The 26,508-nt window shown below is 37.1% G+C and overlaps 1 protein-coding gene across 1 annotated transcript; it reads right to left on the bottom strand.

Annotated features, from left to right (window-relative positions):
• Positions 1-8,054: 8,054 nt before the first annotated feature.
• Positions 8,055-8,261, bottom strand: NBDY (negative regulator of P-body association; the record flags this gene model as incomplete). Its single annotated transcript, XM_079726979.1, has 1 exon — positions 8,055-8,261. One exon carries the CDS (start codon positions 8,259-8,261, stop codon positions 8,055-8,057), a length of 207 nt encoding a protein of 68 aa, XP_079583105.1.
• Positions 8,262-26,508: the final 18,247 nt, after the last annotated feature.

The raw sequence follows: 26,508 nt of genomic DNA, 5'->3' as shown, positions 1-26,508 counted from the left end.
GACATAAATCACAGCAATATTTTTTTGGATCTGTCTCCTAAAGTAAAGGAAATAAAAGCAAAAATAAACAAATGGGACCTAATCATGTTTAAAAGCTTTTGAAGAACCAAGGAAACCATCGACAAAATGAAAAGACAGCTTAGTGAATGGGAGAAAGTATTTGCAAATAGTATGACCTATGAGGGATTAACAACCAAAATATATAAACAGCTCATACAGTTGAACATCATAAAAACAGCCCATCTAAAAAATGGGCAGAAGAACTAAATAGACATTTATTCAAAGAGGAAATGCAGATGGCCAACAGGCACATGAAAACGTGCTCAACATCACTAATCACCAGGGAAATGCAAATCAAAACCACAAGATATCACTTCACACCTATCAGAATGGCTATCATTGTAAAGGGCACAAATAAAAAATGTTGGTGAGCATGCAGAAAAAAGGGACCATTTTATACTCTTGTTGGGGATGTAAATTGGTGCAGCCACTGTGGAAAACAGTATGGAGGTTTCTCAAAAAACTAAAAATAGAACTACCATATGACCCAGCAATTCCACTCTTGGGTATATATCCGACAAAAACAAAAACAGTCATTCGAAAAGATACATGCAACCCAATGTTCCTAGCAGCATTATAATTGCCAAGATATGGAAGCAACCTAAGTGTCCATCAACAGATGAATGGATAAAATTGGGTACACACACACATACACACACACACACACACACACACACACTGGAATATGACTCAGCCATAAAAAAGAATGAAATTTTGCAATCTACAGCAACATGGATGGACTTGGAGGGCATTATGCTAAGTGAAATAAGTCAGACAGAGAAAGACAAATACTGTATGATATCACTTATATGTGGAATCTAAAAAATACAACAAACTAGTGAATATAACAAAAAAGGAGCAGACTCACAGATATGGAGAACAAACTAGTGGTTACCAGTGGGGAGAAGGGGGAGGGGCAGCATAGGGATGGAGGAGTGGGAGGTACAAACCATTGGGTATAAGATAGGCTCAAAGATGTGTTGTACAACATGGGGAATATAGCCAATATTTTGTAATAACTGTAAATGGAAAGTAACCTTTACAATTATATGAAAACATTTTTTAAAAGTAAAAAAAAAATCCATGTACCCATGTATTGGTTTCCAAATACTGTCTTCCACTAAATGGTACCAGAGATCCATAGAGAAATGGTCAATGAGTCAGGAAATACCAGACAAACGTGAAAGTAAAAAAGTAAGGAAATGTTGAAGTCAAAGTATATATCAAAGAATGATGGGAATATGTGAAATAAACAGAGAATCCAGGTTGAATGGTCTGCCACTGGGACTATTTGAGCATTAAAATAAATTATGATAGCAATAACATATTCATGAAATAAAGTAAAAAAATCTGTGTGCCAAACTAAGATAAATAAATAAATAGATGGAGGGGGGAAAAAGCTCTTCCTTGAAGTAGAATACAAACTAATGTAGTAAAAATGATGATGTTTGAAAATGAGCATTTTGCAGCCTTCATAGTAATAACTGATTTGGTCAAGAATTATCAATGGATATTAAGGCCAGTGGATTTTAGTTTGATGAGGAATAGGACATCTACACAGTTTCAAAGTACCCCCAGCAAAATTATTAACTACAAAGAGGAAAATGGAACTTTAGAGTGGATTAATCTAGCAAACAACATCTGAACCAAGTAATCAAGGTTAACATTTCTTCTAAGGGGTCAAATCAACATTATGAGCCACTGATATGCTACCCTAAGAACAATATATTACTTCTCTGACATTCCTGCCAAAATGCATAATCTATACATAATAATGAGGAACTGACATGCAAATTTAAACTTAGGAACAATCTACAAAATAATTGTTCTGTAGTCTTTTAAATTGTCAATGTCATGAGAGACAAAGAAATGTTGAACTGTTCCAGGTTAATAAAAAAACAAAAACAAAAACTGAAGAGACATGAGAACTAAATGCAATGCATCATCTTGGATTGAAACTTTGATCAGGAAAAGAAAATAGCTATAAAAGACATTATTGGGATAAATAGGTGAAATTGGAATATGGCCTTGATAATAATAATGGAACACCAATTTCATATACTACAAAACTATAGTAATCAAAAGAGTATGGTGCTGGCATAAAAATAGACATACAGACCTTGGAACAGAATCAGGAGCCCAGAATAAAATGTTGCATATACAGTCCACTAATATTTGACAAGAGATCTGAGAGTACTTAATGGAGAAAAGATAGTCTATTTCATAAATAATGCTGAGGAAACTGAATATTCACATGAAAAAGAATAAAACTGGAGCCTAATCTTATACCACTTGCAAAAATTAATTCAAAATAGATTAAAGACTTAAAGGTAAGGATCTGAAACCATGAAATTCCTAGAAGAAAACAGAGAAAAATCTTCTTGATATTTGTCTTTGCAATGATTTTATGGATATGACACCCAAAGCATAAGCAACAAAAGCAAAAAATAAACGAATGGGACTATACCAAACTAAAAAGCTTCTGCACAGCACAAGAAATGATTGACAAAATGAAAAAGCAAACTATGGAATGTGAGAAAATATTTTTAAAACACATATCTGATAAGAAATTAATATCCAGAATATATAAGGAACTCATACAACTCAATACCAGAAAAACAAGTAATCTAATTCAAAAATGTGCAAAAGACCTAAATAGACATTTTTCCAAAGAAGACATATCTGGCTAACAGGCATATGAAAAGGTACTCAACATCACTAATCATCAGAGAAATACAAATGAAAACCACAGTGAGATATCTCACACTTTTTAGAATGGCTATTAATAAAAGCAGGAGATAACAAATGCTGGTGATGATATAGAGAAAAGTGAACCCTTGCACATCCCTTGATGGGAATGTGAACTGAAATATCTACTATGGAAAGCAGTATGGAGGTTCCTCAAAGAATTAAAAATAGAGCTACCATATGATCTAGCAATTCCACTCCTGGGTATATCTAAAGGAAATGAAATCACGATCTCGAGATATCTGCAACCCCTATGTTTACTGCATCATTATTTACAGTAACTAAGATGTGGAAACAAACTAAGTGTCCATTGACAGATGAATGGACAAAGAAAAAAAAATATATATATATACACATTGGAACATTACTCAGCTATAAAAAAAAAGGAAATCTTGTCATTTCTGACATAGTGGATAAACCTTGAGGGCATCAGGCTAAGTGAAATAATTCAGACAGAAAAAGATAAATACTGTATGCTCTCACTTATGCATGGAATCTAAAAAAAAACCTGAACTCATAGAAACAGAGAGTATATTGGTGGTTTCCAGGGGTGGTAGGTTAGGGGAAACGGGTGAAGGTGGTCAAAGGATATAAACTTTCAGTTGTAACATGAATAAGTTCTGGGGATCTAATATAAAGCATGATGTATATTATACTGTAATTAATACTATAGTTATAGTATATATAGTTATATAACTATAGTTATAGTAGAGTTAATACTATAGTATAATGACTATAGTTAACAATTCTGTATTGTATACTTAAAAGTTGCTAGGAGAGTAGATCTTAAAAGTTCTCACCACACACAAAATTTAGTAACTATATGAGGTGATTGATGTGTTAACTAATCTTATCGTGAGTAATCATTTTGTAATATATACATGTAGCAAATCATCACACTGTACACTTTAAACTTACAATGTTATATGTCAAATATAACAGTATGGAGGTTCCTTAAAAAAACCAAAAATAGAACTACCATATGAGCCAGCAATCCCACTACTGGGCATATACCCTGAGAAAGTCATAATTCAAAAGGACACATGTACCACAATGTTCATTGCAGCACTATTTAGAATAGCCATGATATGGAAACAAATGTCCAATGACAGATGAATGGATAAAGAAGATGTGGTACATATATACAATGGAATATTAGCCATAAAAAGGAATGAAATTGGGTCTTTTGTCGAGATGTGGATGGACCTAGAGTCTGTCATATAGAGTGAAGTAAGCCAGAAAGAAAAAAGAAATATCGTATATTAACACATATATTTGGAACCTAGAAAAATGGTACAGATTAACCTATTTGCAGGGCAGGAATAGAGACGTAGACATAGAGAAAGGACATGTGGACATGGTGGGGGAAAGGGAGGGTGGAACGAATTGGGAGATTAGGTTTGACATAAATACACTACCATGTGTAAAATAGCTAGTGGGAACCTGCTGTATAGCACAGGGAGCTCAGCTCAGTGCTCTGTGATGACCTAGATGGGGCGAGGGGTGGGAGGGGTTTAAGAGGGAGGGAATATTGGTATACATATAGCTGATTCTGATTCACTTCATTGTACAGCAGAAGCTAACACAACATTGTAAAGCAATTATACTCCAATAAAAAAAATAAATAAAGCTGGAAAAAAGGAACTATAATAGAGCTTATGTTGTCCATTTGAAATACTTGTTCTCCCAAACTTATCCCTTTTTCAGTGAGTACGAGTGGATAATCTTGACAATAAAGTTTTATGGAACAAAAATTGGAACAATGTCCTATTTCTATTTTGACACATGTACTGAGGTTATGTAAGAGAAAGGCATTATTCTGAGGAAATATACACTGAAGTATTTACAGGTAAAGGAGCATGATGTCTGCAAGTTACTCTCAAATAGTTCAAAGAGAGAGAAGGAGAGAGGGAGGGGGGAGGTTTAAGACAGGGAAGGGAAAGGGGAAGGGAGAGTGAGAGGGAGAAACAGAACTAGAGAATTATAAAGCAAACATGGCAAAATGGTAATTGGTGAACCTGGGTAAAGGGTGTATGGGAGTTCTTTGTAATATTCTCAGAACTTTTCTTTAAGTGTAGAATTAGATCAAAATAAAAGGTTTAAAAACACAAGTGGAAATATCATCAATAACTCCATCACTGAATAGCGTAATCACAGTTTCCCTATGTATTTAATGAAAGAAAAAGTTTTATATTGCTGAACTCTATTGGGATGAGGAGCCAGTGTATAATTTTGCTTTTTGCTACCAGAAGAATAATAAAGATGAAGCTTAACTGTAACTGGATTAATGATTTCACAATATGATTTCTAAAAAAGAGATCATATGTATGTAAATTTAAAAAACCCAAATAACTCATGAGTCAAAAAAGAAATCATAAGAGCAATTAGATAATAATAATTGAATAATAATAAAAATACACATAAAAACCTGTGAAATTCTTCTAAAGTGGTATGTAGTGGAAAACTTCATTATAAATTCTTATTTTAGGAAAGAAGATTTAAAATTACTGAGCTAATGGTCCAAATAAATAAATTAGAAAAAGAGCAAACAAAAAGAAAGTAAAGAAAAAAATAAAGATAAAAGGAAAAATTATAAAAATAGGGGACACAATATTCAATGGTGAGGCCTGATGAAACCAAAAGCAGGAAATACATTAGAAAACTGAATACTGTAATTTATCACACAGTCACAGTGTCATATTAATGGAGGAAAAACCCCCCATATGATCATGGCAGTAGATACAAAGTATTTGGAGAAAAAACTTCATACTCATTCAGAATAAAAGCTCTCAGCAAACTAAGAATACAAAGGAATTTCTTTAACCCAAAAAAGAAAATCTACTAAAAATGGTGAAACACGTATAGAATTTCCTTGTAAATTCAGGAGCAAGACAAGGAAATCCTCTGTCACTGCCACTATTTCTCATTGTACCAAAGATCCTAGCTAGCCCAGTAAGACAAATTAAAAAATAAATATTGGAAAGGAAGAAACTGCCATTATTCCCAATATAATAAATTAACAGATAATACAGAGAACCTGCAAATTATTAGAACAGATATAAATCAGAAAGGTTACAGTGTATAAAATCAGTATGTAAAAATGTCAATCATGTTCCCATTTACAGACAATAATCTGAAAATGTGGTTTAAAAGATACATTTCACAGTAATAGCAGGAACTATAAGGTAATTAGGAATGAATATAGCAAAACAGCTTATAGATAACATTATTATTATATGGTATATATGCTTTCATATAACATAGAAAATGGTTTCAATTTATCATTTGGTGCTAGCTTTTTGTTTTTTGTTTGGCTAGTTATATTTAATGTGTCATAATCAACTCTTATTCCTCCTCCTTCCTTAAAAAGTTTTTGGTAAAGAGATTACCTTAAAAATCACAACTTCCTGAAGCAGGACATCAGAAAAGCAGGGTAGCGTTGTCAATAATCTTCATTGTCTTCACTGAATAACTATTGTATGGATGCACCAAGTAAATGGAGTCATACCCTCAAAGACTGAAAAATAATAAAATAACATTAAATCATTTCTTCTGTTACTGTTCATCTCTTTCCCCTGGGCTCCTCAAGTCCTTATGCTTTACCATACCCCCATTGCAGTTATATATTCGTGAAAAACAGTTATATAGACAGTATTAGAAGGGATCTATTGCATAGCAATTATGAGCAGAGACTCTAGGAAGCTTTGTAGAACAGTGTCTGGCACATAAAGATGTTCAGTAAATATCTGCTATTATTATAATTTTCAATGATTTGAGTCACTGGAGGAAATTATGTAGCTCTTGCACTTTTTGCCCAGTACAACCTTCTTTGTTTTCTGTTTGAGCATTGCTATCCCTATGGTGCCTCCCAGCCCCAACTCTACCCCTTTGAACAAAGAGGTAAAGTTGAGGGAAATCAGACAGTAAGGAATGACTGGGTGATGCTTTCAAACACAATAGAGCTCATTCTTTTTCTATGCACTACCACCAAGCCCCAAGTCCAGACCTCCCTTAGTTGCCTCTGTTATCCCATCATTCATTGACCTATTTATTCAAATATCTGTTTCAGTCCTATGTGCTTTGTTTATCCATCCCCTACGGCTCCCAGCATAATGCCTAGTCCATTGCAAGGGCTTCTTAAAGGTTTGTTGCATGAATGAAGAAAGGATGCCCTGTCTCCTTTGGATTACAAGAATCTGTGAGGTTTGGGTCAGAGTTTTTTTTTTGCATTCTATAAGCTCATCTAAATAGAAGATCGTTTTCCTGATAGCAAAAACTGGACTGCTAAAATACAATACTTCCTTGAAAATCTTCAGTGGTTTCCACTGCTTATGGATTAAACTGCATACTCCTTAGCATAACATTTAAGGCCCTGCAGCACTCTATCTCACCTCCTAGTTCTTCTCATACATTCAGAGTTATAGCCAAGTTTTCCTAGAACAAGCCTGCCTTGGGAAAGGTAAGCCAGAAAAGCATTATCTCCCCCTCCACATGGCAGATGTCACTCACCCTTTAAGGCCCACCTAGAGTTACCCCTTCCTCTTTGATGGCTCAAGATTACTACCAGGCAGAATGATTTGGTCCATCTTGCCCCCCTCCCACCCCCCGTGCTTCCTAAATACCTTGAACAAGCAAACATTATGGCACTTGGGTTTGAGTTACCATATTGTAACTTTTTTTTTTTACTAATTAAATTCTCCTGTCATAGACAGAGAAACACACACCTCTGAAGTCTCACCTTACAATACTGTTAGCACAGTGCTAGCCATAGGAATTAGGCCTTCAATATAATGTTGTTATTGATCTTGAACCAATCGTTTTTTGAATGGAAAAGTTTCAAATATACACAAAAGTAGCAAGAACAGTTTAATGAATCCCCATGTATACATCACTCAGCTTTAACAATGATCAACTCATTTTTTTGTACCCTTCACCTGGGCCCTACTAAATTACTTTCAAGCATATCAAAAGATTAAGTCTACTTCTTAAAAATATAACCACGATTTTCATAGCTAATATATTAAAATAATTACTTAATGTTATTAAATATCCATAAATTCACCCCCATATATTTTGTGAAAGAGCTATTTAATGCCTGCATGTTCTTTCTTCAACTTTGAAATCGTGGAGAGAATAGGGGAAGGGAGAAGGAGATCTGGGAAAATATATAATTAAGTTTCAGAGAGCCTGGATATCCCAAATGCGAAAGAATCTGACCTGGTTTGGGTTGAGAGAAGTATATTGTACTATTTCTCCGGAGAAGGTGGGTGCGACTTCAGGCCCGGTGATGCTGGAGGAGGTGTGGAAGGGAGAGGGGTACTACCTCCATTGGGGGTTCCTTCTGGATAATCCCAACGTGGAGCTAGGCGGCAGCGCTTTTTTGGAGGCTTGATTTCCCGCGTGTTTCCAGGCTGGAGCGTGGATCTCCCGGAGGCACAAGGTTGGTCCCCCATAAGGATTATAGGACCCGGGTGTCAGCTCTCTCCGGTGGGCCCTGGCGAAGCCAAGAGACCGGAGATGGCGGCGGGTCCCCTCCAGGCACAGAGCTTCCTCCCGGTTTCGCTTTTTCCGTATTTCCTGTATCCTGAGACGTATATCCCCTCTCCGCCTCCACCCTCGCTCGCTACCCCACCACATTTTAACGTTTCTACAAGGATGGGTCTTAAAAAAAACGATGCTCATATTTAATATAATGTTTTCCCTATCCCGCCCCCCAGTGTAACTAAATCTGTGGACAGTCTTATACTATCTATGAAATTCGAAGTTACAAGAAATTCAGGTTTACTCCTAAGTGGTAAACTCTGCGTAGACTGTTGAAAGGCGCTTGGTATGGGGGCGGGGGTGGGGAATGAGAACAAAGAGGTGATTGAAGAGCTAAGAGCTTTACGACCTAGTTGCAGAAGCACAACATAGAGCCATGAAACAATCTACGACCATTTAGAAAGCAATATACAAACGTCTTAGTTGACTAAAGTGCAGAATAGCACACCAGCCACCAGCACTGACCGTGGAAATTGAATGTAGAAAACAAATTCATCGTACGTCATAGAATCTAAGATCACTTTCTTCTTCATATTTTAACAAATTAAAAATCTCTGAAGGCTTATCTTTTAAAAAATATTTCAACATCTAGGAAATCTCTGACAATTGATGGTATGTCATACTTTCGTTGTCAATTTTTTATCTTTTCTAGAGGTAAGGAAAACAATGATTCATCCTCCTATAGCTGGTGTATTATATTCTGGGATATACAGTAAGCAACCGGAAGAGGGTGCACTGTGGCTTAGAATAAAAGGCTATTGGAACTTCTTAGACCTTCATCATTCACGTCCATCTCCCTTTGGCTATGGACACACTTTTCCAGCACTGTCTCCAGTGTTTTTTTAATGTAGAGAGTTCAATCCTTAATGTCAAAATAGAAGTAACTTTTAAAATACTCTGCTATTTACAAGCTCTGTGATATTTAAGTAGTTGATTAAACACTTGAAGCTTTCGTCCAGGAGATAATAATTTCTTCCTTGTAAAACTATTGCTATAATCAGGGATAATGCATTTAAGGCACTTACTATGATTACCTCTCATCTCCAACATCACCATCTTCTTCCAAATACTAGTGCTGCCCTTTACACAAACTAGATACTCAGTAAATGTTTGGGAAATAAATGACCCTGTGGTTTTCTACCAGATGCTACTTATAAAGACAAGAAACGTAGCAGTAAGTTAATGAAAAGATGTGAAGGGAAATACAAAGAAAAAATGCTCTAGAGCTAGAAGAACAGTTGGGACTAGGCATAAAGATGTGGGAGTTAGCAACATAGATGTGGTAGTTGAAGTCATGAGTGATGTTCCCAAGAGAAAATGTAGAGGAAAAGAGAAGTGGGCTGTTAAAGGCAGACTATTGAGCAATTAGAGTCAGAAGAGGAGAAGCCTGCTGCAAAGGCTGAGAAAGAGTGGCCAGATTCAGAAGAGAGGATGCCAACCCAAGATTTCTCACTCTTGGCACTATTGACATTTGAGGACAGATCACTCTTTCTGGTGGGAGCCTGTCCTGTGCACTGCAGGATGTTTAACAGTATCCCAACCCAGGCCAATAGCATGCCCCCCACATCCCGCAACTGCCTCCAGGTGCTAACCAGAAATGTCTTCAGGTACTCCCAAATGTCCCCTGAGGGGGAAATCATACCTTTTGAGAACAGTTGGTCTAGCCCTAATCCTCCAAACTTGCTCCGTTCCTACTCTTCATTTCAGTGAATGTCACACTTCTACCCAGTTGTACAAGTCAAACCTTGGAGTTGTGTGTGTGTGTGTGTGTATATATATATATATGTATATATATATATATACACATATATATATATATCAGACTATTTTATTATTTCCCAAAGTAAATGTAGTAATATTTTCACAATCTTTTTACAGGGGTCTCTAAATCTTGCAAGACGAAAGACTTTAAGAGTAAAAGTGGAAATTAAGTTGTTTTATAGCTATAGATATAGTTTTAGTAAATTAAGAGAAATATGTGCCTATTTTAGTAAAATGACAGGAATTAAAAATTGTACCAAATCCAGGTGGGTTTGATTTATGGGAAACATTTGACTTGAGTTGAAAACAATCCCAACTTACAGTGCTGACATCAACCCGGACCATTTATACTTTAAATGGATTTATTTATTTTTATTTTAAATTGCATTAAAATGCATATAACGTAAAATTGACCATCTTAACCTTTTTTAAGTGTACAGGTCAGTCATGCTAAGTATATTCACAGAGTTGTACAACCAAAGTCCAGCATTTTTTATACCCATTAAACAACTTCACATTTTCCCCTCTCCCCAGCCCTGTCAACCACCATTATACTCAGAACTGGATTTTCGTTTATTTTTGTTATACTGGAATGGAAAACTAAAGCCTTTTACTTCTAGGTTTCAAAATGATTTTTCCCCATCATTTTTTCCAAGTTCGACCTTTTTTTTTAATAATTTTTTTTAACATTGATGAACTAGCTGCATGTGAAACATGGAACAAGAAGAGGGCACTGCTAAGGTGAAGGACTATAGATCTGAATTTCTTTCATAATTTCAAGTGCTCGAAGGATGACAACAGAGGACAAAACTGAACCCTCTGGGTGATCGTAATCTGTTTTCATTTAGGGTTTTTTAATTGAGGACTTCGTTGATTCATTGTGTTTCTTCTGGAAATTAGCTTTCATCTTAAGGCCAAGAATTTTTCTCTTCCTTGAACAAATATAAAGGACTTCTCTGTTAATTTTTTTTAGGTACAAATCTAAGGATAAGAACCATGGAGTCCCTGTAACATTCTCATAAAATGAAAAATAAGAATGATTTGGAGGGAGACTACATGTAATTTTGTGTGTGTGTTTTACTTCAGGTTTTTTTTTTTTTTTTTTCGGCATGCAGACCTGTCACTGCTGCGACCCCTCCCGCTGTGGAACACAGGCTCTGGATGTGCAGGCTCAGCGGCCACGGCTCATGGGCCCAGCTGCTCCGTGGCATGCGGTATCCTCCCGGACCGGGGCACGAACCCGCGTCCCCTCATCGGCAGGCGGACTCCCAAACCACTGCGCCACCAGGGAAGCCCTTACTTCAGGTTTTTAATGTAATATTTCACTAAGAATTTTTTAGAATTCTATGAAACACAAAGAAGAAAGTAAGAAGATCTATTATCTCTCTATCTAGATTAACTCTATAAACATTCAAAAGATTAAATAAGTAAAAGAGATAAAATAGTGTAAGGTTAGAAAAAATTAATACTGCAGAAAGATCAAATGAAAAGTAAAAATGTCCAAATTTGGCCATTATAGTCATGATTCAATAGTAGTGTGGAGAAGAGCAGAATATAAATTTGTATATGTTTACACAAACACACACATACACACAGATATGTGTGTGAGAGTTGCATCTACCTGCATATGTGTTGCTTTTCATTTCACAAAGGTGATCATACATTCATCATTTTGGTAGGGTGTCTTTTTAAAGTTAACCATGTAGCTTGGTGATTTTTCCATGTAACATGTTCTTTATTCTCATTTTTTTTTTTTTTTTTTTTTTTTGCGGTACGCGGGCCTCTCACTGTTGTGGCTTCTCCCGTTGTGGAGCACAGGCTCCGGACACGCAGGCTCAGCGGCCATGGCTCACGGGCCCAGCCGCTCCGCGGCATGTGGGATCTTCCCGGACCGGGGCACGAACCCATGTCTCCTGCATCGGCAGGCGGACTCTCAACCACTGCGCCACCAGGGAAGCCCTTTATTCTCATTTTTAAAGGTCCTTTTAATGGCTGCACACAAACCCATTGTATGGACTTACCATAATTTTTTTATTTAAATAATTATCTATTCATGGATGTTTGTGGATACTTTGGTTGTTTCTAGTTTTTAAAATTGAAAATTAATCCATATATCATAAATTCACCTTTTTATAGTATACAATTCAGCATTTTAAAGTATACACAAAATTGTGCATCCATTACCACTATCTAATTCCAGAATATCTTCATCACTTCAAAAAGAAAACATGTACCCATTAGCAGTCACTCCCAATCCTCCATCCCACAGCCCCTAGAAACCACTAATCTATTTTCTGTCTCAATGGATTTGACTATACTGGATATTTCATATAAATGGAATCATAGAAATAACAAGATGGTGGAGTAAAAGGACGTGCGCTTACTCCCTCTTATGAGAGCACCAGAATCACAACTAGCTGCTGAACAGTCATCAACAGGAAGACACTGGAACTCATCAGAAAGATACCCCACATCCAGAGACAAAGGAGGAGCCACAGTGAGATGGTAGGAGGGGCACAATCACAATAAAATCAACTCTCATAACTACTGGGTGGGTGACTCACAAAGAACACATATAGCACAGAAGTCCACCAACTGGAATGAAAGTTCTGAGCCCCACATCAGGCTTCCCAACCTGGGGGTCCAGCAACGGGAGGAGGAATTCCTAGAGAATCAGACTTTGAAGGCTAGTGGGATTTGATTGCACGACTTTGACAGGACTGAGGGAAACAGGGACTCCACTATTGGAGGGCACACACAAAGTTTTGTGTTCATTGGGACCAGAGGAAGGAACAGTGACCCCATAGAGACTGAACCAGACCTACCTGCTAGTGTTGGAGGGTCTCCTGCAGAGGCTGAGGGTGGCTGTGGCTCAACGTGAGGACAAGAACACTGGCAGCAGAAGTTCTGGGAAGTACTCCTTGGCATGAGCCCTCCCAGAGTCAGCCATTAGCCCCACTGAGGAGTCCGGGTAGGTTCCAGTGTTGGGTCGACTCAGGCTAAATGACCAACAGGGAGAGAACCCAGCCCCACCCATTAGCAGACAAGCAGATTAAAGTTTTACTGAGCTCTGCCCACCAGAGCAACACCCAGCTCTACCCACCACCAGTCCCTCCCATCAGGAAACTCGCACAAGCCTCTTAGATAGCCTCATACACCAGAGGGAAGAGTGCAGAAGCAAGAAGAACTAGAATCCTGCAGCCCGTGGAACAAAAACCACATTCACAGAAAGATAGACAAAATGAAAAGGCAGAGAGCTATGTACCAGATGAAGGAACAAGATAAAACCCCAGAAAAACAACTAAATGAAGAGGAGATAGGCAACTTTCCAGAAAAAGAATTCAGAATAATGAGAGTGAAGATGATCCAGGACATCAGAACAAGAATGGAAGCAAAGATCGAGAAGATGTAAAAAGGTTTAACAAACACCCAGAAGAATTAAAGAACAAACAAACAGGGATCAATAATACAATAACTGAAGTGAAAAATAAACTAGAAGGAATCAATAGCAGAATAACTGAGGCAGAAGAATGGAAAAATGACCTGGAAGACAGATGGTGGAATTCACTGCCACGGAATAGAATAAAGAAAAAAGAATGAAAAGAAATGAAGACAGCCTTCAGAATTCTGGCACAACATTAAAAGCAACAACACCCACATTATAGGGGTCCCAGAAGGAGAAGAGAGAGAGAAAGGACCCGAGAAAATATTTGAAGAGATTATAGTAAAAGATTCCTTAACATGGGAAAAGAAATAGTTAATCAAGTCCAGGAAGTGCAGAGTGTCCCAGGCAGGATAAACTCAAGGAGAAACATGCCAAGACACATAGTAATCAAATTGACAAAAATTAAAGACAAAGAAAAATTACTGATAGCAACAAGGGAAAAAGTACAAAAATCATACAAAGGAACTCCCATAAGGGTAACAGCTGATTTCTCAGCAGAAACTCTACAAGCCAGAAGGGAGTGACATGACATATTTAAAGTGATGAAAGGGAAGAACCTACAACCAAGATTATTCTACCCAACACGGATCTCATTCAGATTTGATGTAGAAATCAAAAGCTTTACAGACAAGCAAAAGCTAAGAGAATTCAGCACCACCAAACCAGCTCTACAACAAATGCTAAGGGAACTTATCTAAGTTGGAAACACAAGAGATGAACAGAACCTACAAAAAAAAAACCCATAACAATTATGAAAATGGTAATAGAAACATACATATGGGTAATTACCTTAAACGTGAATGGAATAAATGCTCCAACCAAAAGACACAGGCTTGCCAAATGGATACAAAAACAAGACCCATATATATGCTGTCTACAAGAGACCCACTTCAGACCTAGGGACACTTAGAGACTGAAAATGAGAGGATGTGAAAAGATATTCCATGCAAATGGAAATCAAAAGAAAGCTGGAATAGCAATACTTATATCAGATAAAATGAGTTTAAAATAAAGACTGTTGGGCTTCCCTGCTGGCACAGTGGTTGGGAGTCTGCCTGCTGATGCAGGGGACGTGGGTTCGTGCCCCGGTCCGGGAGGATCCCACATGCCGCGGAGTGGCTGGGCCCGTGGGCCATGGCCGCTGGGCCTGCGCATCCGGAGCCTGTGCTCCGTGGCAGGAGAGGCCACAGCAGTGAGAGGCACCACAAAAAAAAAAATAAATAAATAAAAAATAAAATAAAATAAAGACTGTTAAAAGACACAAGGAAGGACACTACATAATGATCAAGGGATCAATCCAAGAAGAAAATATAAAAATTATAATTATATATGCACCCAACATAGGAACACCTCAATACATAAGGCAACTGCTAACGGCTATAAAAGAGGGAATCAACAGTAACACAATAATAGTGGGGGACATCTAACACCTCACTTACACCAATGGACAGATTATCCAAAAGGAAATTAGTAAGGAAAAACAGGCTTTAAATGACACAGTAGACCAGATAGGTTTAATTGTTATTTATAGAAAATTCCATCCAAAACAGCAGATTACACTTTCTTCTCAAGTGCGCACGGAACATTCTCTAGGACAGATCACATCTTGGGTCACAAATCAAGCCTCAGTAAATTGAAATCATATTAAGATACTTTTCCGACCACAATGTTATGAGATTAGAAATCAATTACAGGGAAAAAACATAAAAAACACAAACACATGGCGGCTAAACAATACCTTACTAAATAACCAAGATATCGCTAAAGAAATCAGAGGAAATCAATAAAATACCTACAGACAAATTACAATGAAAACACGACGATCCTAAACCTAAGGGATGCAGCAAAAGCAGTTTGGTATAAAGAGGCAAGTTTATAGCAATACAAGCCTACATCAAGAAAAAAGAAAAAAAAAAAATTCTAACATTTCACCTTAAGGAACTAGAGAAAGAAGAACAAACAAAACCCAAAGTTAGTAGAAGGAAAGAAATCATAAATATCGAGCAGAAATAAATGAAATAGAAACAAAGAAAACAATAACAAAGATCAATAATACTAAAAGCTGGTTCTTTGAGAAGATAAACAAAATTAATAAACCATTAGTCAGACACACCAAGAAAAAGAGGGAGAGGACTCAAATCAATAAAATGAGAAAGGAAAAAGAAGTTACAATGGACACCACAGAAATACAAAGAATCATAAGGGACTACTACAAGCAAATCTATGCCAAAAAAATGGACAACCTGGAAGAAATGGACAAATTCTTCGAAAAGCACAATTTTCCAAGACTGAACTAGGAAGAAACAGAATATATGAACCGACAAATCCCAAGTAATGAAATTGAAACTGTGAATAAAAATCTTCCAGGGCTTCCCTGGTGGCAGAGTGGTTGAGAGTCCGCCGGCCAATGCAGGGGAGACAGGTTCGTGCCTCAGTCTGGGAGGATCCCACATGCCGCGGAGCGGCTGGGCCTGTGAGCCATGGTCACTGAGCCTGTGCGTCTGGAGCCTGTGCTTCGCAACGGGAGAGGCCACAACAGTGAGAGGACCGCGTACCACACACACACAAAAATCTTCCAACAAACAGAAGTCCAGGACCAGATGGCTTCACATATGAAGTCTATCAAATCTTTAGAAAAGAGCTAACACTCATTCTTCTCAAACTCGTCCAAACAATTTTAGAGGAAGGAACACTCCCAAACTCAATCTATGAAGTCACCATCACCCTGATACCAAAATCAGACAAAGGTACTACAAAAAAAGTAAATTACAGACCAATATCACTGATGAACATAGACGCAAAAATCCTAAACAAAATACTAGCAAACAGAATTCAACAACACATTAAAAGGATTATACACCATGATCAAGTGGGATTTATCCCATGGATGCAAGGATCCTTAAATATATGCAAAACAATCAATGTGATACACAATATTAACAAACTGAAGGAGAAAAAAACGTATGATCATCTCAATAAATGCAGAGAAAGCTTTTGACAAAATTCAACACTCATTTATTATAAAAACCCTCCAGAAAGTAGGCATAGAGGGAACTTTCCACAGCATAATAAGGGCTATATATGACAAATCCAAAGCCAACATCATCCTCAATAGTGAAAAACTGAAACCATTTCCACTAAGATCCGGAAAAAGACAAGGTTGCCCACTCTCACCACTATTATTCAACATAGATATTTTAGCCAACAGCAATCAGAGAAGAAAAAGAAATAAAAGGAATCCAAATCAGAAAAGGAGAAGTAAAGCTGTCACTGTTTACAGATGACATGATACTATACATAGAGAATCCCAAAGATGCTACCAGAAAACTAGTAGAGCAAAGAGTGAATCTGTTAAAGTAGCAGGATACAAAATTAATGCACAGAAATCTCTGGAACTCCTATACATTAATGATAAAAAATCTGAAAGTGAAATCAAGAAAACACTCCCATTTACCAATGCAACAAAAATAATAAAATATCTAGGAATAAACCTACCTAAGGAGACAAAACCTGTATGCAGAAAACTGTAAGACACTGATGAAAGAAATTTTAGATGACAGAAACAGATGGAAAGACATACCATGTTCTTGGATTGGAAGAATCAACACTGTGAAATTACTGTGCTACCCAAAGTAATCTACAGATTCAATGTAATTCCTATAAAACTACCAATGGCACTTATCACAGAACTAGAACAAAAATTTCACAATTTGTATGTAAACATAAAAGAACCTGAATAGCCATAACAATCTTGAGAATGAAAAACGCAGTTGGAGGAATCAGACTCCCTGACTTCTGACGATACTACAAAGCTATGGTAATCGAGACAATATGGTACTGGAACAAAAACAGAAAATAAGACAAATGGCACAGGATAGAAAGCACAGAGATAAACCCACGCACATATGGTCACCTTATCTTTGATAAAGGAAGCAAGAATATACAGTGGGGAAAAGACAGTCTCTCCAATAAGTGGTGCTGGGAAAATTGGACAGCTGCATGTAAAAGTATGAAATTAGAACACTCGCTAACACAATACACAAAAATAAACTCAAAATGGATTAAAGACCTAAATGTAAGGCCAGGCATTATAAAACTCTTAAAGGAAAGCATAGTCAGAACACTGTATGATATAAATCACAGAAAGATCCTTTTTGTTCCACCTCCTAGAGAAATGAACAGAAAAACAAATGGGACCTAAAAAAATTAAAAGCTTTTGCACAGGAATGGAAACCGTAAACGAGGCGAAAAGAGAGAATTGGAGAAAACATTTGCAAATGAAGCAAGTGACAAAGGATTAATCTCCAAAATTTACAAGCAGCTCATGCAGCTCAATATATATAAAAAAACAAACAACCCAATCCAAAATCAGCAGAAAACCTAAATAGACATTTCTTCAAAGATAAATATATTGCCTTCAATCATATGAAAGAATGCTCAACATGACTAATCATTTGAGAAATTCAAATCAAAAATACAGTGAGGTATCACCTCACAGCAGTCAGAATGGCCACCATAGAAAAATCTACAAAACAATAAATGCTGGAGACGGTGTGCAGAAAAGGGAAAACATTTTTTTTTACATCTTTATTGGAGTATAATTGCTTTACAATGGTGTGTTAGTTTCTGCTTTATAACAAAATGAAGCAGTTATACATACACTTATGTTCCCATATCTCTTCCCTCTTGTATCTCCCTCCCTCCCACCCTCCCCATCCCAACCCTCTAGTTGGTCAAAAAGCACCGAGCTGATATCTCTGTGCTATGCGGCTGCGTCCCACTAGCTATCCATTTTACGTTTGGTAGTGTATATATGTCCATGACACACACTCACTTTGTCACAGCTTACCCTTCCCACTCCTCATATTCTCAAGTCCATTCTCTAGTAGGTCTATGTCTTTATTCCTGTCTTACCCCTAGGTTCTTCATGACATTTTTTTCTGAAATTCCATACATATGTGTTAGCATACAGTATTTGACTTTCTCTTTCTGACTTACTTCACTCTGTACGACAGACTCTAGGTCCATCCACCTCATTAAAAATAGCTCAATTTCGTTTCTGTACATGGCTGAGTAATATTCCATTGTATATATGTGCCATATCTTCTTTATCCATTCATCTGATGATGGACACATAGGTTGTTTCCATCTCCTGGCTATTGTAAATAGAGTTAAATGAATATTTTGGTACATGACAATTTTTGAATTATGGTGTTCTCAGGGTATATGCCCAGTGGTGGGATTGCTGGGTCATATGGTAGTTCTATTTGTAGTATTTTAAGGAACCTCCATACTGTTATCCATAGTGGCTGTACCAATTCACATTCCCACCAGCAGTGCAAGAGGGTTCCCTTTTCTCAACACCCTCTCCAGCATTTATGGTTTCTAGATTTTTTGATGATGGCTATTCTGACTGGTGTGAGATGATATCTCATTGGAGTTTTGATTTGCATTTCTCTAATGATTAATGATGTTGAGCATTCCTTCATGTGTTTGCTGGCACTCTGTATATCTCCTTTGGAGAAATGTCTGTTTAGGTCTTCTGCCCATTTTTGGATTGGGTTGTTTGTTTGTGTGTTTGTTTTTCTTATTGAGCTGTATGAGCTGCTTATAAATTTTGGAGATTAATCCTTTGTCAATTTCTTCATTTGCAAACATTTCCCCCCTTTCTGAGGGTTGTCTTTTGGTTTTGTTTACGGTTTTCTTTGCTGTGCAAAAGGATTGAAGTTTCATTAGGTCCCATTTGTTTATTTTTGTTTTTATTTCCATTTCTATGGGACGTGGGTCAAAAAGGATCTTGCTGTGATTTAAGTCATAGAGTGTTCTACCTATGTTTTCCTCTAAGACTTTGAAAGTTTCTGGCCTTACATTTAGGTCTTTAATCCATTTTGAGCTTATTTTTCTGTATGGCGTTAGGGAGTGATCTAATCTCATACATTTATATGTACCTGTCCAGTTTTCCCAGCACCAATTATTGAAGGGGCTGTCCTTTCTCCACTGTACATTCCTGCCCCCTTTATCAAAGATAAGGTGACCATATGTGTGTGGGTTTATCTCTGGGATTTCTATCCTGTTCCATTGATCTATATTTCTGTTTTTGTGTCAGTACCATACTGTCTTGATTACTGTAGCTTTGTAGTATCGTCTGAAGACAGGGAGGCTGATTCCCCCAGCTCCGTTTTTCGTTCTCAAGATTGCTTTGGCTATTCAGGGTCTTTTGTGTTTCCATACAAATTGTGAAATTTTTTGTTCAAGTTCTCTGGAAAATGCCAGTGGTAGTTTGGTAGGGATTGCATTGAATATGTAGATTGCTTTGGGTATAGAGTCATTTTCACAATGTTGATTATTCCAATCCAAGAACATGGTATATCAATCCATCTATTTGTATCATCTTTAATTTCTTTCATTAGTGTCTTATAATTTTCTGCATACAGGTCTTTTGTCTCCTTAGGTAGGTTTATTCCTAGATATTTTCTTGTTTTTGTTGCAATGGTAAATGGGAGTGTTTTCTAGATTTCACTTTCAGATATTTCATCATTACTGTATAGGAATGCCAGAGATTTCTGTGCATTAATATTGTATCCTGCTACCCTACCAAATTCATTGATTAGCTCTAGTAGTTTTCTGGTAGCATATTTAGGATTCTCTATGTATAGAATCATGTGGTCTGCAAACAATGACCGCTTTACTTCTTCTTTTCTGATTTGGATTCCTTTTATTTCCTTTTCTTCTCTGACTGCTGTGGCTAAAACTTCCAAAACTATGTTGAATAAGAGTGGTGAGAGTGGGCAACCTTGTGTTGTTCCTGATCTTAGTGAAAATGATTTCAGTTTTTCACCATTGAGGACGATTTTGGCTGTGGGTTTGTCATATATGGCCTTTATTTTTTTTCCACGTATATTATTATTTTTTTTATTAGTTTCTGCTTTATAACAAAGTGAATCAGTCATACATATACATCTGTTCCCACCTCCCTTCCCTCATGCATCTCCCTCCCTCCCACCCTCCCCATCCCACCCCTCCAGGCGGTCACAAAGCACCGAGCTGATCTCCCTGTGCTCTGCGGCTGCTTCCCACTATCTATCTACCTTACGTTTGGTAGTGTATATATGTCCATATCTCTCTTTCGCTTTGTCACAGTTTACCCTTCCCCCTCCCCATATCCTCAAGTCCATTCTCAAGTAGGTCTGTGTCTTTATTCCCGTTTTACCCCTAGGTTCTTCATGACATTTTTTTTAAAATTCCATATATATGTGTTAGCATACGGTATTTGTCTTTCTCTTTCTGACTTACTTCACTCTGTATGACAGACTCTAGGTCTATCCACCTCATTACAAAGAGCTCAGTTTCGTTTCTTTATATGGCTGAGTAATATTCCATTGTATATATGTGCCACGTCTTCTTTATCCATTCATCCGATGATGGACACTTAGGTTGTTTCCAGCTCCGGGCTATTGTGAATAGAGCTGCAATGAACATTTTGGTACATGTCTCTTTTTGAATTATGGTTTTCGCAGGGTATATGCCCAGTAGTGGGATTGCTGGGTCATATGGTAGTTCTATTTTTAGTTTTTTAAGGAACCTCCATACTGTTCTCCATAGTGGCTGTACCAATTCACATTCCTACCAGCAGTGCAAGAGTGTTCCCTTTTCTCCACACCCTCTCCAGCATTTATTGTTTCTAGATTTCTTGATGATGGCCATTCTGACTGGTGTGAGATGATATCTCATTGTAGTTTTGATTTGCATTTCTCTAATGATTAATGATGTTGAGCATTCTTTCATGTGTTTGTTGGCAGTCTGTATATCTTCTTTGGAGAAATGCCTATTTAAGTCTTTTGCCCATTTTTGGATTGGGTTGTTTGTTTTTTTGCTATTGAGCTGCATGAGCTGCTTATAAATTTTGGAGATTAATCCTTTGTCAGTTGCTTCATTTGCAAATATTTTCTCCCATTCTGAGGGTTGTCTTTTGGTCTTGTTTATGGTTTCCTTTGCTGTGCAAAAGCTTTGTAGTTTCATTAGGTCCCATTTGTTTATCTTTGTTTTTATTTCCATTTCTCTAGGAGGTGGGTCCAAAAGGATCTTGCTGTGATTTATGTCATAGAGTGTTCTACGTATGTTTTCCTCTAAGAGTTTGATAGTTTCTGGCCTTACATTTAGGTCTTTAATCCATTTTGAGCTTATTTTTGTGTATGGTGTTAGGGAATGATCTAATCTCAAACTTTTACATGTCCCTGTCCAGTTTTCCCAGCACCATTTATTGAAGAGGCTGTCCTTTCTCCACTGTACATTCCTGCCTCCTTTATCAAAGATAAGTTTGCCATATGTGCATGGGTTTATATCTGGGCTTTCTATCCTGATCCATTGATCTATCTTTCTGTTTTTATGCCAGTAACACACTGTCTTAATTACTGTAGCTTTGTAGTATAGTCTGAAGTCAGGGAGCCTGATTCCTCCAGCTCCGTTTTTCGTTCTCAAGATTGCTTTGGCTGTTCGGGGTCTTTTGTTTTTCCAAACAAATTTTGAAATTTTTTGTTCTAGTTCTGTGAAAAATGCCAGTGGTAGTTTGATAGGGATTGCATTGAATCTGTAGATTGCTTTGGGTAGTAGAGTCATTTTCACAATATTGATTCTTCCAATCCAGGAGCATGGTATATCTCTCCATCTATTTATATCATCTTTAATTTCTTTCATCAGTGTCTTATAATTTTCTGCATACAGGTCTTTTGTCTCCTTAGGTAGGTTTATTCCTAGATATTTTATTCTTTTTGTTGCAATGGTAAATGGGAGTGTTTTCTTGATTTCATTTTCAGATTTTTCATCATTAGTGTACAGGAATGCCAGAGATTTCTGTACATTAATTTTGTATCCTGCTACTTTACCAAATTCATTGATTAGCTCTAGTAGTTTTTCGGTAGCATCTTTAGGATTCTCTATGTATAGTATCATGTCATCTGCAAATAGTGACAGCTTTACTTCTTCTTTTCCAATTTGGATTCCTTTTATTTCCTTTTCTTCTCTGATTGCTGTGGCTAAAACTTCCAAAACTATGTTGAATAAGAGTGGTGAGAGCGGGCAGCCTTGTCTTGTTCCTGATCTTAGTGGAAATGGTTTCAGTTTTTCACCATTGAGGACAATGTTGGCTGTGGGTTTGTCATATATGGCCTTTATTATGTTGAGGAAAGTTCCCTCTATGCCTACTTTCTGCAGGGTTTTTATCATAAATGGGTGTTGAATTTTGTCGAAAGCTTTCTCTGCATCTATTAAGATGATTATATAGTTTTTCTTCTTCAATTTGTAAATATGGTGTATCATGTTGATTTATTTGCATATATTGAAGAACCTTGCATTCCTGGAATAAACCGCACTTGATCATGGTGTATGATCCTTTTAATGTGCTGTTGGATTCTGTTTGCTCGTATTTTGTTGAGGATTTTTGCATCTATGTTCATCAGTGATACTGGCCTGTAGTTTTCTTTCTTTGTGACATCCTTGTCTGGTTTTGGTATCAAGGTGATGGTGGCCTCATAGAATGAGTTTTGGAGTATTCCTCCCTCTGTTATATTTTGGAAGAGTTTGAGAAGGATAGGTGTTAGCTCTTCTTTAAATGTTTGATAAAATTCGCCTGTGAAGCCATCTGGTCTTTGGCTTTTGTTTGTTGGAAGATTTTTAATCACAGTTTCAGTTTCAGTGCTTGTGATTGGTCTGTTCATATTTTCTATTTCTTCCTGATTCAATATTTGCAGGTTGTGCATTTCTAATAATTTGTCCATTTCTTCCAGATTTTCCATTTTATGGGCATAGAGTTGCTTGTAGTAATCTCTCATGATCTTTTGTGTTTCTGCAGTGTCAGTTGTTACTTCTCCTTTTTCCTTTCTAATTCTATTAATTTGAGTTTTCTCCCTTTTTTTCTTGATGAGTCTGGCTAATGGTTTATCAATTTTGTTTATCTTCTCAAAGAACAAGCTCTTAGTTTTATTGATCTTTGCTATTGTTTGGTTCATTTCTTTTTCATTTATTTCTGATCTGATTTTTATGATTTCCTTCCTTCTGCTATCTTTAGGGGATATTTGTTCTTCTTTCTCTAATTGCTTTAGGTGCAAGGTTAGGTCATTTATTCGAGATGTTTCATGTTTTTTTAAGGTAGGATTGTATTGCTATAATCTTTCCGCTTAGAACTGCTTTTGCTGCATCCCATAGGTTTTGTGGCATCGTGTCTCCATTGTCATTTGTTTCTAGGTATTTTTTAATTTCTTCTTTGATTTCTTCAGTGATCACTTCGTTATTAAGTAGTATATTGTTTAGCCTCCATGTGTTTGTATTTTTCACAGATCTTTTCCTGTAATTGATATCTCATCTCATAGCATTGTTGTCGGAAAAGATACTTGATAAAATTTCAATTTTCTTAAATTTACCACGGCTTGATTTTTAACCCAAGATATAATCTATCCTGGAGAATGTTCCATGAGCAGTTGAGAAAAATGTGTATTCTGTTGTTTTTGGATGGAATGTCCTATAAATATCAATTAAGTCCACCTTGTTTAACGTATCTTGTAAAGTTTGTGTTTCATTATTTATTTTCATTTTGGATAATCTGTCCATTGGTGAAAGTGGGGTGTTAAAGTCCTCTACTATGAGTGTGTTACTGTCAATTTCCCCTTTTATGGCTCTTAGTATTTGCCTTATGTATTGAGGTGCTCCTTTGTTGTGTGTATAAATATTTACAATTTTTATATCTTCTTGGAGCGATCCCGTGATCATTATGTAGTGTCCTTCTTTGTCTCTTGTAATAGTCTTTATTTTAAAGTCTATTTTGTCTGATATGAAAATTGCTACTCCAGCTTTCTTTTGGTTTCCATTTGCATGGAATATTTTTTCCGTCCCTTCACTTTCAGTCTGTATGTGTTCCTAGGTCTGAAGTGGATCTCTTGTAGACAGCATATATATGGCTCATTTTTTTTTTTTTGTATCCATTCAGCCAGTCTGTGTCTTTTGGTGGGAGCATTTAATTTATTAACATTTAAAGTAGTTATCAATATGTATGTTCTTATTCCCATTTTCTTAATTGTTTTGGGTTTGTTATTGTAGGTCTTTTCCTTCTCTTGTGTTTGTTGCCTAGAGAAGTTCCTTTAGCATTAGTTGTAAAGCTGGTTTACTGCTGGTGAACTCTCTCAGCTTTTGCTTGTCTGTGAGAGTTTTAATTTCTCCATCAAATCTGAATGAGATCCTTGCTGGGGAGAGTAATCTTGGTTGTACATTTTTCCCCTTCATCACTTTAAATATGTCCTGCCAGTCCCTTCTGGCTTGCAGAGTTTCTGCTGAAAGATCAGCTGTTAACCTTATGGGGATTCCCTTGTTTGTTATTTCTTGTTTTCCCTTGCTGCATTTAGTATGTTTTCTCTGTGTTTAATTTTTGACAGTTGGATTAATATTTGTCTTGGCGTGTTTCTCCTTGTATTTATCCTGTATGGGACTCTCCGTGCTTCCTGGACTTGATTAACTATTTCCTCACCCACATTACAGAAATTTTCAACTATAATCTTTTCAGATATTTTCTCAGTCCCTTTTTTTTCTATTCTTCTTCTGGGACCCCTATAATTCGAATGTTGTTGCATTTAATGTTGTCCCAGAGGTCTCTGAGGCTGTCCTCAGTTTTTTTCATTCTGTTTTCCTTATTCTTCTCTGCATTAGTTATTTCCACTATTTTATCTTCCAGGTCACTTATCCGTTCTTCTTCCTCAGTTATTCTGCTATTGGTCCCTTCTAGATTCTTAATTTCATTTATTGTGTTGTTCATCATTGCATGTCTCCTGTTTAGTTTTGCTACATCCTTGTTAAATGTTTCTTGCATTTCCTCTATGCTATTTAGAAGATTTTGGATCATATTTATTCTCATTATTCTGAATTCTTTTTCAGGTAGACTGCCTGTTTCCTCTTCATTTTTTAGGTCTGGCGGGTTTTTATCTTGCTCCTTTATCTGCTGTGTGATTTTCTGTCTTCTCATTTTGCTTATCTTACTCTGTTTGGGGTCTCCTTTTTGCAAGCTGCAGGTTCGTAGTTCACGTTATTTTTGGTGTCTGTCCCCAGTGGCTAAGGTTGGTTCAGTGGGTTGTGTAGGCTTCCTGGTGGAGGGGACTACTGCCTGAGTTCTGGTGGATGAGGCTGGATCTTGTCTTTCTGGTGGGCAGGTCCACGTCTGGTGGTGTTTTTGGGGTGTCTGTGGCCTTATTATTATTTTAGGCAGCCTCTCTGCTAATAGGTGGGATTGTGTTCTTGTCTTCCTAGTTGTTTGGCATAGAGTGTCCAGCACTGTAGGTTGCTGGTCGTTGAGTGCAGCTGGGTGCTGGTTTTGAGATGCAGATCTCTGGGAGATTTTTGCCATTTGATATTACTTGGTGCTGGGAGGTCTGTTGTGGACCAGTGTCCTGAAGTTGGCTCTCCCATCTGAGAGGCACAGCACTGACTCCTGGCTGCAGCACCAAGAGCTTTTCATCCACACAGCTCCGAATGAAAGGGAGAAAATTTAGAAAGAATGAAAGAAAGAGGATAAAAGAAATGAAAATAAAGTAAAATAAAATAAAATAAAATAAAGATATTAAAAAGTAATTATTAAGAAAAAAAATTTTTTAAGTAAAAAACGAAACAAACAAACACACAAACAACAAAACAAAAACGGACGGTTGGACAGAACCCTAGGACAAATGGTTAAAGCAATCTATACAGACAGAATTTCTCATGGAAGCATACACATACACACTAACAAAAAGAGGAAAAGGGGAAAAAAATCTTGCTCTCAAAGTCCACCTCCTCAGTTTGGGATGATTCGTTGTCTATTCATGTATTCCACCGATGCAGTGTACATCAAGTTTATGGTGGAGATTTAATCCGTTGCTCTTGAGCCTGCTGGGAGAGATTTCCCTTTGTCTTCTTTGTTCCCACAGCTCCCGGGGCTC

Source organism: Hyperoodon ampullatus (assembly GCF_949752795.1).
Source record: "Hyperoodon ampullatus genome assembly, chromosome: X".
NCBI classification, from domain to species: domain Eukaryota; kingdom Metazoa; phylum Chordata; class Mammalia; order Artiodactyla; family Ziphiidae; genus Hyperoodon; species Hyperoodon ampullatus.
Note: the sequence above shows the minus strand (reverse complement) of the source record. Positions and strands in the feature narration are given on the sequence as shown.